Source organism: Scomber scombrus, chromosome 12 (assembly GCF_963691925.1).
Source record: "Scomber scombrus chromosome 12, fScoSco1.1, whole genome shotgun sequence".
NCBI classification, from domain to species: Eukaryota; Metazoa; Chordata; class Actinopteri; order Scombriformes; family Scombridae; genus Scomber; species Scomber scombrus.
Genome location: NC_084981.1, coordinates 21686759 through 21701850, shown reverse-complemented (window position 1 = coordinate 21701850; position 15092 = coordinate 21686759). Strand labels below are relative to the sequence as shown.

At 41.6% G+C, this 15092-nt stretch overlaps 1 protein-coding gene across 1 annotated transcript; it reads right to left on the bottom strand.

Annotated features, from left to right (window-relative positions):
• On the bottom strand, positions 1-12027 carry synpo2la (synaptopodin 2-like a). Its single transcript, XM_062430355.1, has 4 exons — positions 11754-12027; positions 7867-8018; positions 6862-7583; positions 1-4575 (listed from the first exon to the last, which is right to left on the bottom strand). The coding sequence occupies exons 1-4, from the start codon at positions 11853-11855 to the stop codon at positions 1829-1831; spliced, it is 3723 nt and encodes a 1240-aa protein (XP_062286339.1). The 5' UTR covers positions 11856-12027; the 3' UTR covers positions 1-1828.
• Positions 12028-15092: the final 3065 nt, after the last annotated feature.

Here is a 15092-nt window from a genome sequence, read left to right as displayed (position 1 = left end):
GCGCTTTCAAATCTAATTTTATTCCTCTAAAAATGTCTCCATGTCAGTATAAATGTCTCTACTCAGCATTATTAACAAACATTTTCACACTTATTCTTTGATCCAACTACATCCAGAAACATGTATTTATCATATTTTACACCTCATAACTATATCCACAAACTAGATTTGTGGCAGCCAGTATTATGAATACAAGAAAGACCTTTCAGAGATATAATCACTTAAGTGGTAAAAAATATAAAGTATCTACTTAAGAATACCACAATTGAATATAATGTATTGATTTGTTTTTTACTTGTTACCATTAACATCATCAGTCTCTCCAGATATACTATAGCCATCAAATACATTTAATCCTTATTTTTTATAGCAACCATTGTTAATCAAAAGGTACCAGCTAAACTTGTGTGCTTCTTTCCATCAGATTCTTCAGCTTTATCAATTAATCTCAGGTCCCATACCTTCTTGTCATCATCCTTGAACCTCTACAGGCTGTGGGATTTCATTACACTGTGCAATGCACCAACAAGTCTCAATTTTCTGCCAAAGAACTATATCTGATCATGACCCTTTATTTGAAATATTGGGCTATGACCCCATTGACTTATTTGGCCTGCGTTTATCCCTTCTCCACAGCCACCCTCATATCTTGAACCCTTATACAGATGCTGGTGCCTCAGTTATATTTTCCTTGCACCACTTTAGACTGAATCACAATTAAACAAAACAAAATACACATTCCTTCATATGTGTTATTTATTTAATAAAAGTTACATATATCTGCAAAGACCACACTGATACTAAAAAGGCTCTAAGTGGCAAGTGGAAGCCATGATATCCAGTGACAAGTATACAATGAGTGACAGCCAGGCACTTGCTGAATCTGACCCATTCAAAAGATTGCATTTCTCTCTGGCTATAGTGAGCAGTTGAATTTATCTCAAGCCACGAACACTTTGGAAAAGCGAACCTTGTCCTCACATAGTTTCACAGTGTGCTGAGGTGTTTAAATACATTTTACAGTTTTAAACTGGTCATGCATCATTAAACCTCTCGACGAGAAGACAGGTCATCGTGGGTTCCTTCTCAATAATGATACAGAGGGTAAAAAAATATTTTTTTCAATTTAATTAGTAGTACTTGTGTTGAATAACAGAATTACATGTTCAAAAAAAAAAGCCCTCTTGTTTGCCTTATGATCCTCCGCCTGTCAACATACTACAACACAAACCTTCAGAGATTTAATTCTATTTCTCAGAACCATAACTGTTCATTTTAAACATCTGTCAGACATTTCAAGTTTCAAAGAATAATTCAGTACAGGCTCTGTTTAGATGGTATTTCTGCTAAATTAGAAGAAAGAGATCTCCAGAAGCCTTACACAAACCTCCCCCAGGACAGGCATATGGTGGACTATACAGCATACAATATGTGCTACTATTCCCTATTATTATTGTCACTCAGATACAGGTGTGAGTAGATGTGTTGGCAGCAAAATAAATATGATAAGCAGCATTTTGAGCAGCAAGTAGATGTTATAATCTATTACCATTATCGCATAATTGATTAATTGTCTGTAAAATATCAGGTAATACTGGGATTGCCCATTACAATTTTCCAAGGCCTAAGGTGATATCTTCAAAATGCTTCCTTTGTCTGACCAACCACGCAAATCCCAACAAAAAGATAACAAAAAGCAGACAATTGTCACATTTTAGAAACTGGAACCAATGGATATTTGGCTTGTGTGCTTGACTTAAACAACTACAGCACTAAATGAATAGTACATGAATATGTCCAAGTGTGGAAGTGGCTGATTTTCTGCTGTTCATATTGCCCCTGGCCTCCAGACACGGGCCTGGACGCCTCCCCTTGTGGCTATAAAATGTGGTTTCGGTGCCTGGACTGGGTTGGATTTCAGTGGGGGCAAAGAGGCAAGAATACTGAGCTCAGGTGCACTCTGGAACTGCTTGGCTGCCTGGAGCCCAGTGGTGTATGCGACTGGAGTGTAAGGTGTAGGGACTGCAGCAGTCACAGGGTTTGGAATAGGGTTGGCAGAGAATTTTGGGAGGCAGGGCAGTCCAGCTGGTTGGAAGGGAGGTGACGCTGGAGTTGGAGCACTGACTACTGCTGGTGTCAGGGGAGGGGCCAGGGTTTGAGTGAAAGGAGCAGGTGGTGGGGAGATCATGTAAGAGTGAGACAGACGTTCTCCAAGGGTAGTGGCTGAGCGGGGTGCGATGACTTTGGGAGCCAAAGTGGGAGCTGACATGGGAGTGGGTGTGGAGAATCGCTTGATCTCGTAGACACGGGCTGTTCTCAGGGGGACCTGTCTAGGCGACGTTAATGAGCTGCCCACCATTGTTGTGTAGTCACCTTGCTGCTGTCTCTGAGCCTGGTAAGAAGGCATGACTGATAGATTAGCAGCACTGCCTCCATAGTTGAACATGGCAGAGTTGAGCTGGTAAGGTTGCCTTCTCATGAAATCCAGAGCTTTGATGCCTTCTCTTTGGGAGCCCCCCCTACCCTTGCTGTCTGGCTTTCCTGTATCCCTCTGAGGCCCCATAGGAATAGAGGGTCCCAGGAGTGGGTTGTACCCAATGGGTGGAGGGGCTCGGACATTCGGGGAGTATTTCCACTGAGAAGGAAAAGAGCTGGGGGAAGAGTCAAAGGGTTGGGCTGCACTGTCTGAGGCCATTTCCTGCTGGTAAGGGGTCTCAGGTGGTGTGTCGACTACATACATACCCATGCGGCTCTGTCTGCGGGCAAACAGCTGAGCCCCCTTACCTCCTGCTTGAAGAATCTGTGGGGCCTCGTGGATAACCCGAGGCTTGGGTGCCACTGGAGGAGGCACTCTCCCAATACCAGCCTCACCACTGCTCTCTTCCACTGCACCATCATAGGTAGCCTCAGCAGATTGTGGTGGGCCTTTGTAGCGGGTGTACCTGTCATCAAGTTTCTGCACCATGGACAACAGATCAGGATTGGGGGAGTTCTTCTTGACATCTGGCACATTGAACATAGGTTTGGGTTTACCACCACGGCGTCGAGCCTCTAATAAGATTCCTGTACGAAATGCTGAACCAGGAACAGGGGTTGGAGCTACAGCCTCTGGATGGGAGACTACTGACACTGGAGCTACAGGTGACATGGAAAATTGAGGTGGAAGTGGCTGAGCAACTGGCGCTTGAACTGGAGGCCTTGATGCAACTGGAGTTATAGCTTCTGGCTGGGACACTACTGCCACTGGAGCTACAGGTGACATGGAAAATTGAGGTGGAGGTGGCTGAGCAACTAGAATTTGAACTGGAGGCCTTGATGCAACTGGGTGAGCTGAACTGGGAATTCGGGATACGGAAGGGAGAGGGGCTGGAGCCATTGGTTCTTGTGGAGCTGGGTGAATTGAAGGCATTGATGCTGGGGGCACAGTTGCAAATGAAACCTGATTAGCAGTAGTTATTGGTTGTGCTGCCTGCATTGTCTCTACAGAGGTAGAGATGGCCGGAGGGTGAAAGGTAACCAGAGCTTCTGGTGTCAGGGCCAAAGGACCTTGAGGTATAGAGGATGATGAGGAGAGCACTGACGGAGGACCAGGGGGTAGCTGTGTCATTACTGATGAAGCATTATTGGCTTGCTCAGATGCAGTGAAGAATGGTGCTGGCACAACAGCTGCTGAGGCAGGTCGCTGGCTTGTCTTTGTAACAGGTGGTCTGAATGTTACAGGGACAGTCGCAGCTCGGATGCTGATGAAGCCAGGTGTGAAAGGACGTGCAGTTCTATTGAGAACATTACTGGAAGTTAGGTCTGGTAATGGTGTCTCCGCTGGTGATGTATGGCTAGTCAGAATAGTCACAGAGGCAGTGGCTGGTTTTGGCGCCACAGGTGGAGGTGACATCACTATGCTTGTTGTGCTAATTTCATAATGGGGTAGGTCCCCATTACTAATATCATGAGCTGCAACAGCAACTTGATCAGGAACTTGGGATAGATCTTGCCGTATGACTGAAGGACCAGGTGGTATCATCTGCTGAGGCTTAAGACCTTGTTGGATATGTGGTTGTATCTCTGGATGTAACTGAGCCTGCTCCTGTGCTTGAAACTGTGGAGGAGCCTGGAGTTGTACTGCCTCCACCTTCTTGGCATGCTCAGCAGCCCTCTTTCTCTGCTGCTCAAACAATTGGACGCCCTTGCCTGCAGTCTCACTCAACCCTGGACTCGGAGCGTCCTCTGCCCCATCCCCACGACCTTCAATGCCTGCAGTAGCCCTCTTCTCTAGCATATCCAAGTAGTCACTATCCCAAGTTGGGTCAGGAACTGCTGAAAACCCATCTTCATCAAACTCCGACTCACTGCCAGGGAACACCCCATCCTCTTCTTGTGAGTCTGGACACCTATCCTCATCCACACTGCCAAAGCTGGTGAGGGTGTACTTCTTTGACCGCTGCCGCCTCTTCTTGAACATCAGCACCCCCTTGGAGTGAGGGTTGGGAGCATCTGTCAGTAGGGATGCAATTGTTCGACACTTGCTTCTGGCTTCCTTTACTTGCTTGTCTTGCTGTGTATCTCCTCTGTTCAGTTCTGCAGGGTGTAAAAACCATAGCTATTAGGAATAATGGCACGATAGCATTCAATGAACATGCAGCAACAGATGGGAACTATTACTTCAAATCAAGTATGTAAGTCATCTAAATAAGAAACTGGTGCATTCTTGTTATGATTTTTTTGACCAAACTATATCATGAGTAAGTACTACAGCACAATCAGAGAAGTCTTAATAACAGATTTAATCACCATCTAAAGTTAAAACCATCTTGATTGCCATGTCTTCAACAGGTCTCTTAACATTCTACAGGAGCACTACTGGAAAAATTCCATGCAAGCCTTTGACTTCTCACATTAACTAGTGTGAAGGATACATTTGCACATTATTAGGCATATGTACTCTAACATCTAACTTTGGAAATATTTGCAAGCCTGTGGAAAGTTGCATGCTGTAGGTGACTGGAAGGAGAACTTCAAAGGGTAGCCACAACATATCCTTAACTTGTTATGGTATTAAGCAGATTATCATAGGCAACCTCATTCTGTTACCCTAATATGCTCTGCCAGGTGAAGGGATTTCTTAATTTGTCTAGGGTATGGTTCCTAAATAGGACATTAGAATGTTAAATGTGAACTCGATGAAGGCAAGGGGGATTTACAAGACTGCATTTATTCAAGTTCTTAAAACAGCCCATTGACCTGAAATAGCCTAGCGCTGCCCTATGCTTTGACTTAATATGGAAGATGGATAGGATGGCAGGTTGTAGGAAAGACTGCTTGCTCAGGGTCAGTGTTCTGCATTTGTTGTTGCCTTACTCAATTGTCACAATTTCTTACCTCTTCAAAGATTGTTGATACTATTATATTAAAATTAATAGGTTAATTTTTCAGGCTTCAGCAACTAGAAATAATGTTCTTACATTATTCTGTATGGGAACATTGTGAAACATCACGTTTTGTTTCTGTGCCATGGCATGTTAGATGAAAAAACAAATTTCAACTGCAAGTCTGACTGTTATTGTGGTGGAATCATACCCATATCATACTGAGTGTAAAGCATATTACACTTGTGCTTTTTGAGTTTATAAACTAGCTAAAAAAAAGGACAGCAAACGAAACAGAGAGAAAGAGAGAAGAGAGGGGCAGTTGAAAAGAGATTGGGGATTTCTGGGGTTTTTACACCCAGAACTGGTGGTAAACTGTACTGGGCGTTCTCTGTTAAACTGACTTAGCATTTTTGCCACCCCCTCACACTGTACTACTGAACTTTGAGAAATGGTATGGTTGTTTGGTTTGTTATGGTTGATTGTCAGATCACATGACTGGGAAACAGTGGTTTTCTTAATTAAGGCTTGGGACACACAGCCTACATCAACCTGAGCAGCAGGTGTGTGTTGAGGAACTTCTGCAGCTCATATGCGTGCAGTGTCCACACACACAGACAGCTGCTGCTGCCAGTCCTATCTTTCTACATTGAGTTTGACTTTCATAATGGCCATCAATAATGGAATATTTCATATCATGTCATTATAAATTTCATTTGCATTTAGTTTAGACAAATACAGAAATGGAGGTTTTGAGAATTGTTTTTATGTCTATCACACAATGTACAGATATGGACATTTAAACTAAAGTAAAAGGTGTTTTGTTGCTGGTATGATGTCAGTATAACTGTCAACAAAATCATTTTCACTGAGAACTGCTCACGTTGCATAGAAAAAATAGATGAGGCACTGATGCTCTAGTCTAGATGACTCACTCAGATGACTAGGTGGTGGTATTGACTGTTTAGTGTGAAAGTTGTTCTGGGAGTCACTAGAATTGAACTTTCTGCAAATATGTTGTGTTTCTTTTTTTCCTCAGAGCTTCAGGGGCATTTTTGTCTTGAGCATAAAACAAAGGTAAGTACTATATACTATAATTACAGCCTACAAAGGCAAACATCACTCTAACATATGACAAATTCTCTTTCTTTGTGTGGCAACACAGAGGAGATCAGCTTATTTTCCCCTCACTGATGTTAATTATGTGCTGCAAAGCAGATGGCATATAGAAATAATACATAGAAAATAATATAAATAACAACAAAATTAAATGAGCATAGATACAGCAATGAGCATCCTTTTGAAAGAAGCAAATATGAGAAATTGTATTTGCTATGAGAACACATTATAATGATAACATAATTATATATCTGTTTGTAGAGTTTGAAAAAGTTTATTAACTCTTGAACCAACCAATGACACACATAAATATGGATGCAAGTTAAGAGAACCAATGTTAAGCACAGGTCTATAATTGTTCTTGAGCAGCTGTACTTACTGGCTTGCTTGGCCTTTTCCATGTAGGTTGTCGTAAGTTCGTCATCAATGGGTTTATTCACAGGACCCACCATGGGCACAAGCTGACTGCGGGAGCCCAGCATCAGTGCTTCCTTGGCCCTTTCAGGAGATACCAGTGGCACGTTGGCTGGCTCTAGTAAACCACTGTCTTCCTCCTGTACTCCATCCCGTGGACCCTGGTCATCTGCTGAAGAGATGATGGAAGAAGTCTCTGTGGATGTTTGAGAAGACCACATTCCCTGAGCAGGAGGCTGGTAAATCACCTCCCGTCGTGCCACCCCCGGTAGCCCTACACCTCCATCTCCACCTTCACCACGTCCATCCAACAAACTTGGGTAAAGGTGTGCATCTGGAGCACTGTCATAGCCACTCATTTCTGACGTCTCCCCACCTTCGGGGGAGGTTCTCCCTGTTGGTTTCCCCGGAACGGAGTTGCTGGGGCTGCGGCGTTTCTGCCGCCGCTGCCTCTCGTAGCCTGCTACATCCGCATCACTGTCAGTCTCGCCATAGTAAGCCTCACTACCAGGTGGAGATGTTATACCACTGGTTATGGAGGAATGGCTACGGTGGACTTCACGGACAGGTGCATGGTGGAGGTGGGTAGGTGACACGCTGGCACGCAGGGCAGCACGGTACTCTTTGTCTATACGGGGAGATGGGGCACGGGTCACAAGCACCACGGACTGAAAACCAGCTGGCGCCCTGCAAGAAGTAGAGGGTTTTTATATTGTTGGGGCTAAATGGAGGCCATTGCATCCTAAATGTGTATTGAATTTGTTCTTAAAGTGAGTACGATCTTAACACAAGCAGAAGAAACAGTTGTTTGTCTTAATGATTTATAATATATGTTGGGACGATTATATACATTAAAAGTATCAAATGTGTGTGCCTCCTAAATTGTATCTTTCAAAGAGTCCAAAGATTGCTGATTCTGATGTTATACATTACAGTGAGTTGATGATAAGTATTCCTTTGTTCTTCTGACCTTTTGACTCGAATGTGTAGTATCCCTGGGGACATATCAATGAAGTTCATCGCCTGGGCGTGGGATAGCGTTCCACATGGCTGTTCGTTGATGGACACCAGCTCATCAGCCTCCCGCAGTCCAGCCCTACATGCCTTGCTGCGTTTACGCACCTGCAGGAACAAAGGGAGAAAAAATAAAAACACACATATTTTTAGTAGATCTGTTATTAAGACTTTGAGTCAAGTCTATTTTACATATGTCTAAAGGGTATGTCTCAAGTCAAGTTTTAATGATTTGGGGGAAAGTCCAAGTCTCTCCAGTCTGAATGTTGACCATTTTCATGACAATATTGGCACATTTGCTTTAGTAGCATTTTCCATAAAACTAATGCATAGGACTAATAATTAAGTACTCAAGGTGTTTTTCTATGCAAAATTTGTCAGATGCTGTCATTTATATTATGTTGCTCCAAGATTTAATCATATAAGATGACTGATTTTAGTCTGAATTTAAGTCTGAAGGGGATTCAGGTCAATTTAGTCAAGTTTTGGAGCAGCTTGACAAGCTCAAAACTTTTGACTTAAGGCCAAGTGCTCTGATACAAAGAGCTGTGATCAAAGGCATATTAAGACAACTTACACAATCATCAGCCCTCTTTCCAACCCTTTATTTCACCTGATATTTTATTGCAGGGAGATAAAATGAAAACCTGGCATAGCTATGTTGCTGTCTTGTCTTGACTTACAATAGTGACTGACAGAGAGCAGATTTAGTCCCGACAGCTCGATCTTGCTGCGGACATATGCCACATATTGCAGCTCGAGTGGGGCACTCATGCACACTTTAACAGGGAAATGCCAGCCAGCAGCCATCTTCATTTGGTGGTTTGCTATTTGTGCCCAAGGTCTCATCAGGACCATGGCGTTATGCCCACCCTAAATTGCCTCAGGTCTATTCAAACCATGTCAACACGTCCCATAATAAATTCAAAGCAGATGTTGAATTTTTACAAAGACAATGACCGCAGTGTGGATTGTATTCTATGAAGGCACTGTAATGTGTTAAATAAAGACATACTGTCTTTATTTCAGAGATAAAGAGTTACTTTGGTTGACCTAATTAGTTTTTCTTTTCAGCTATTCTGGCTTGCCTGTAATGAAATCCCACGTCCCCATTTAGCTAAGCCTTTCAAAGTGGCCTGTGCCTGCTTGCAGTATGGATGTACAGTTAATCATTCAGTCAGTCACCTTATAGTCCCAAAGTGTAACAATTATAATACCCTTACACGCTTTCACACATACACCACATGGGCTGCTACAAAAATACACATAAACTAATATAAATAAACACACAAACCCAGCACTGACACACAGGCTCTTTCACTGAAGCCCCAAACTGCTCCACCTGTTAGGGACGGGATAGTGTGAGACCTGACATGACTACGCCTTCCTGCTGTCAGGGGTGAAGGAGCATGCTGCTTTAGATGGTAAGACAGAAACAGCTGTCCACTGCCGTAAAGGTGATTTGGTGTCCTGTGGCTCTGTGTGCATACTATCACCTTCTGCATAAGTCAACTACATGTAGGATTAACATTTTAGCAAACAAACATCCTAAATACGCCAAATGCTGTTCGTAAGAAGTGGCTAGTGTATTAATATGGTCTCTCAAAAGTATAATGTAGAAGTGTAGGATGTATATCACTTCTTTTTCTGATAACAAACCAGAATTAGCCTCTTAGATAGTGAAAATTCCCCTTTGCCCAACATAGAGTTCTCATGAGAAGTTCCTCCGTAAACAAGTTTTTCAAGGTAAGGTGAGTAGAGAGGCCTGCAAATGGAAATATTTTCTTTACCCAGTAAGGACTTTTGTACCAGTGTTATTACCTATATTTGATCATTATGGATGATAGAAATAGTTATAATGGGAAATGTAATGATTGACTCAGAGGCATATGAGGTAAGGTAGATACAATATTTTAAAAAGATACTAAAAGTGTCAGGAAAAAAGTGGGTGGAATGTGAAGAAAAAACATTTTAATCAACATTAGCACCATAATCCTTCAATGATCTCTTGTAACACATAGATAGTATATGCTGTATGTCTTCTCAGTAGAAAGTACTTATTTCTGCATTTATCCACAGTTCTTGTGGTGTATGACAGGAGCAATGTGTAGTAGAGCATGAATGTAACAATCAGGATTTCCTTTGCGTGTACACCTACAAAAAAGAGTCATATGCTCCTCTTTGAGCAGCTAGATACCGAGGAGAGCATGTACAAAAATAGTGTATGAGGTTAATTTTTGAGTACCGAGCTGAAACACACACCTTGGCTAACCTCACGACCTGCTGCTTCTCAACCAAAAATAGCCTGGAAAAGTAGTTCTGCTCAGTCAACAATTATTAACAGTGCATGTGGAGATGTTTGTTTGAGTGTTTTATGGGTGCAGAAAATCTTAATTATGATACCCAGAAATTAGATCTACAAGCATTTCATAGAAAGGTTTGTTTGAGCAGGAATGACAAATTTGGTTGTCACAGAGAGGAGTAATATCTGCGGATCAATGATTTTTAAACCTCATGTCACGCACAATGATAACATTGATATCACTGGAAATGATCAGTAAAGGATCAATATGAAATCAGAAAATGCAATTATATTTAGTACATTCCACAATTCTGACTTAGACTTTAGTTGGAATCATGAAATATTTTTGTGTAAAACAGTTGATATCACCTGTTATATATCACCTGATATCATCTATTTATCTGTCAGAGATGATACTGTCGTCTTTGGGGCGTTCTCTGCTTTTTAGCCTAATCAATGCTTTCAACCATGTTTAATTCCACTTGTGAGTCAATCTTTGCTTTTCAAAATTCAAATCTGGACTGCTTTGGTGATGCCAAATGTGCATACCAAATTCTTGGCCAGGAAGAATTTGCTCTTGGGGAGTAAAATGAGCTGAGAGGCTCAGTGTGAAACCTATATAAGTAAATGTTTCCTTCACTCAGTTAATATTTCCTTTCAGTGAACTTGTTCATACAAGCAGATGTAGACATAAAACTAGTCTGTAACAATTTTAGTACTTTATATCACAGTGGCTCGAGTTTGAACTAAATCCAGACTTCCCACCTGTATGGTTTCTACTATTAAAACTGGGTTTCCAAAAAACATCAGGTGACATGCCAATTTAAACATGACCCAGCATGACTGGAGTGATTTGAGTTTCTTTCTGAAGTGATGACGTAGTGGAAACATCGTAGTTCAATAGTGTAAATCAGGTCATGAATGTGTGTGAATGCTGTGTAATGTCCATAAGCTCTTCACAGTAAATACAAAGTAACACAATGACCTCAATGTACCAAAAAGTCTTTGCTACAATGTACATATGTAGGTATTACTGCTCAAAGCACCACAGAGGAACCATTTCAATGTCAAGTTATTTATCAAAAGCAAACCAAGAAACCGAATGCAGACGAATTCAGATATGCATCCACTTTTGATCAGAATCACTGTAATTTTACCAGAACTTTGAGCATTATGCTGTTTAATTGGCGAAGCCACACTTAGTAGAAGATATGCAACCAGGTTGCCCCACATTCCTAGCTCAACTTGAAGTTTAAAGGTTACCCAATCAATCATCAGTGCACTGCAGGAAGACTGCTCTCAAACAAGATGATGACTCATATCCAGGCCCAAAACCAACCTGTGTGGCATCCAGTATTCTATTTCAACTTCTTTCATGGCTCATTAAATTTGAAATTAATATATCTCGGCTGATGTTTCACCTCTCTTTGGGGAGATTGTTGAATCTAACACAAATTTCCACTTTCCACTCAGCAAACCACGAAATAACTGCTTCAGCTGAACGTTTTCCTCTGTCCAACCCACTGAGAGACGCGCCTTACCTTAGCAACCTGGAGCGGTTTCTGATGTTCCACACCTCCCTGGAGACGAAAGCCCCACGGCGCTCCACCGGACAATGTAATTATCACTTCCTCCGCAACCATTGTGCTGCTCTCTTTTTCTCTTTTAAATATTCTTCTTTTTTTCGCTTATTTTCCGCTCTTCTTTGTATTTTAGTTTTGTCTGGGGGGCCCTCAGTGCTTAGGCCCCATGGTCAGCCGTCAGGGCCCCCTCAGAGAGCTCTGAACTACACTTTGCCTGCCACACTGTCCGGGCTCCGACTTCTCTCTGAGTCAAGCTCCAGGGCCGACGTTCACACCTGAACACATACACAAGCACACACACACTTCTGTGTGCCCACCCATACCGAGCGTGAGCCAACCATCATATCCAAGGGAGAGCAAGATGGGAGAAATATGATGGGAGGGGGGACTGTGTCTGCTTACACTGGGAAATTCCTGCCTGAAATGAGTGAGGGGAGGGTCCAACACAACACTTGTCCTGTCACTCAGACCTATGCCACTGGGTTGCTGATAGCCCCTCCAAAAATAGGACACTACCACCACCTCTGCTGCTCTGCCTGCTCCTCTGCAGAGCAAGGGAACGTTAACATTCAGAACATCCAAATGGCACTGTTTCATATCTGGCTTTACAACATTGAGGTCATCAGCAACCTTTAGCTGGGCCACAGCTAGACTCACAAATCTCAGGGCTGAGACTTGCCATGAAAAGACAAACCGCTCTTGATCAATCATATTCAAATAGCTTTCAATTTATATACCTGGATTGAGTTTGGTACTAGTTTATTGTGCTAGTATTTAACTCTTGGGGCTGTTGTCCCACCAGCTCTTCAGGATCTGCAGACATTCTGGGCTGTCATCATAGTGCCTTTAGGATAAATACTGGTTGAGCAGCCTGCATAGCTACTTTGAAACATGTCCTAAGTTAGAATACCTCAGTGGTTACTGAATGATAAATACTTTGCAAGACAGAAGGGACCCATGCTTAATTGTATAAAACGGATAGAGAAGTGGCTTACGAAGACACAACGTTTTCTTTGTTATAAAATTGTTGTTTTTTGGAGGGTTTTTTTGTTTTGTTTTTTTGTGGCATGGACAAAAGAAATCAGAGACAGATAATAACTCTGTTTGTAGATAGGTAGATATGGATCAATGTTACCAGTCTTTTACCTTCACACTTAGGTATCTATCACTATCGGACTCCACATTATTACACCAATCTCCTGGATGTGGTGGCAGCTATGAAGAGATAGTCTCAATAAAGACATTCAAAACTTAGAGTCTATAGCCATGCTAGCTGCTCTGTGAGCAGCAAAACAAATGCACAGTGTCACTTTGATCTAAATTCTAACATCGGCATGTTAACAACATTGGCAAAGACAGTGCTAAAATGCTAATGTTTATCAGGTGTAATGTTTACCACATTCACCATCTCAGTTTAGCATGTCATTTAGCATCAAACACAGAGGACAGATGAGGCTGATGGGAATGTCAAACAAGTGACAACCTCTGGGGCTGACAGTTTGCTGAATGGCCATTTGAGGCTGACTCAAAAAGCAAGTCAATCACCATGGATCCTCATGTTAAAATGCCCTTCACAAGGAGACTATGTTTTTTATTGAGAGAATATGAATTTCTTTTTCCCCGGCATTTGCTCATTGACACCAGCCTCAGGTAACCAGATGGAAGCATATGAGTTACTGCAAGGCAATAATGGTGCCACAGGCGCAAAGTATATATCATACATGTATCATGGGAGTAAAGAGAAAAATATATATAATTACTGTACGTAAAAAATCTACATGTTGCCATGTATGAAAAAACCCAAAATGAATAATGTGAGCAAACTACTTGATTACTATAAGTGAATTATTTAAACAGTATTTGTATAGGAATAATTCTGTCCCAAGTTTTTTGATCCATTGAAGTGGTTGATCACTGTAACTATGATTAGTACAGTGCTTTCCACTGTACTCAAGGACCAAAGAGTCACATGTTCAGTTTTTTCTGGTAAGTAAATTTTGTTTTAGTGGTTTTAAGCCTATTTTTTTACTAGCAAAACTTAGCATTTGCATTATCAAACTTCATCATAGATTGTAAATGCTAATGTAATCATGCAAACCAAGCTAGCAGCTAGCGTTAGGTTCAGCTTCACCCTCTCGTCCAAATGTGGTCACTTCTGGCTCCAAAAATCCAAGATGACAATGGTCAAAATGCAAACCATTGGGTGACGTCAAGGTGGCTGCATCCATTTTTTACAGTCTATGGGCCAGACAGACTTAAAACCCTATTCTTTGGTTGTTACTTTTTCCTGCATTTTTTCTCTTGAGATTAGTTGATTTTGATACTAGCTCATTCTAGTTGCACCAATTTTAATCATACACTGCGCAGGTGAGACAAAAAAAATCCAAATTCCAAAATCCATCCTAGTATGATCTTTTGATTTAGTTTAGTTGAAACTAAATCAAATGATATCCATGTTCACGAAAGAAACTGACAAGTTTGATTAAAAGCCATATCTGAGAAACTGATCATATATCTTTTAAACATGTGATTTATGAATCAAAAAATGACCCAGCGTGACTTTGGATTTTTCTTTCACATTGTTTCCATTTTTCTCTTCTCTTGCTCCCCCCAGGTTTTTATCTTTCTGTTTCACAAGTCAATATAAACGTACTAATCTAACTGTAATTAAACACCAGAGAAGATGCTTTGAAAAAACACTATCTGACAAACATAAAAATAACAATACAATCTCCACAGCACACAGAGTCTCCCAGGCAACTCTGGTGCATGAAAACTTGCTTTAACTATGTTGTATTTTCCTTTGGGGCATTGACAGGCTTCTAAACCTGTTGATAGAGGCTGGCTAGAGAGGCAATGCTGCTATTATCAATGCTGCAGGAGGTTACCAATGATAGCTGCTGTCTTTGGCAGCTTTGCTCTGCAGCTGTCTCCAGACCTCAGGATAGTAACCAAGATCAGTCCTGGGTCAGATACTCTGAAAAAATGTAACCCTCTCTTCCTGGAGATAATATCAGATCTAACAAGTTAAAGCAAGTGTTTCCCTACACAGATATTACTGATCCAGATTACATCACATCTGTAGTTACACAGGGAAAGTGAGAGATAAGACAGATCTAAACAAGAATGCAGTATTGTAGATCAGCTGTGCCTACCATGTACTCTAGTGGTTCAAAGTAGGCTTGTTGTGGGCCTCCTGAAGCTTTTATTTATCTTATTGATTATTGGTCATCTCTTTTGTGGTAGAAAATAGTTACATGGCATTTGAGCAATTTTTGATCTTGTGTTTTTATGTCA

Coding starts and splice junctions, on each gene's coding strand:
- synpo2la (XM_062430355.1), bottom strand. CDS start 11,855: ATGGTTGCGGAGGAAGTGATAATTACATTGTCCGGTGGAGCGCCGTGG. Junction 8,019..11,753: donor AACCGCTCCAGGTTGCTAAG/GTAAGGCGCGTC, acceptor TTGTTCCTGCAG/GTGCGTAAACGCAGCAAGGC. Junction 4,576..6,861: donor GGAAAAGGCCAAGCAAGCCA/GTAAGTACAGCT, acceptor TACACCCTGCAG/AACTGAACAGAGGAGATACA.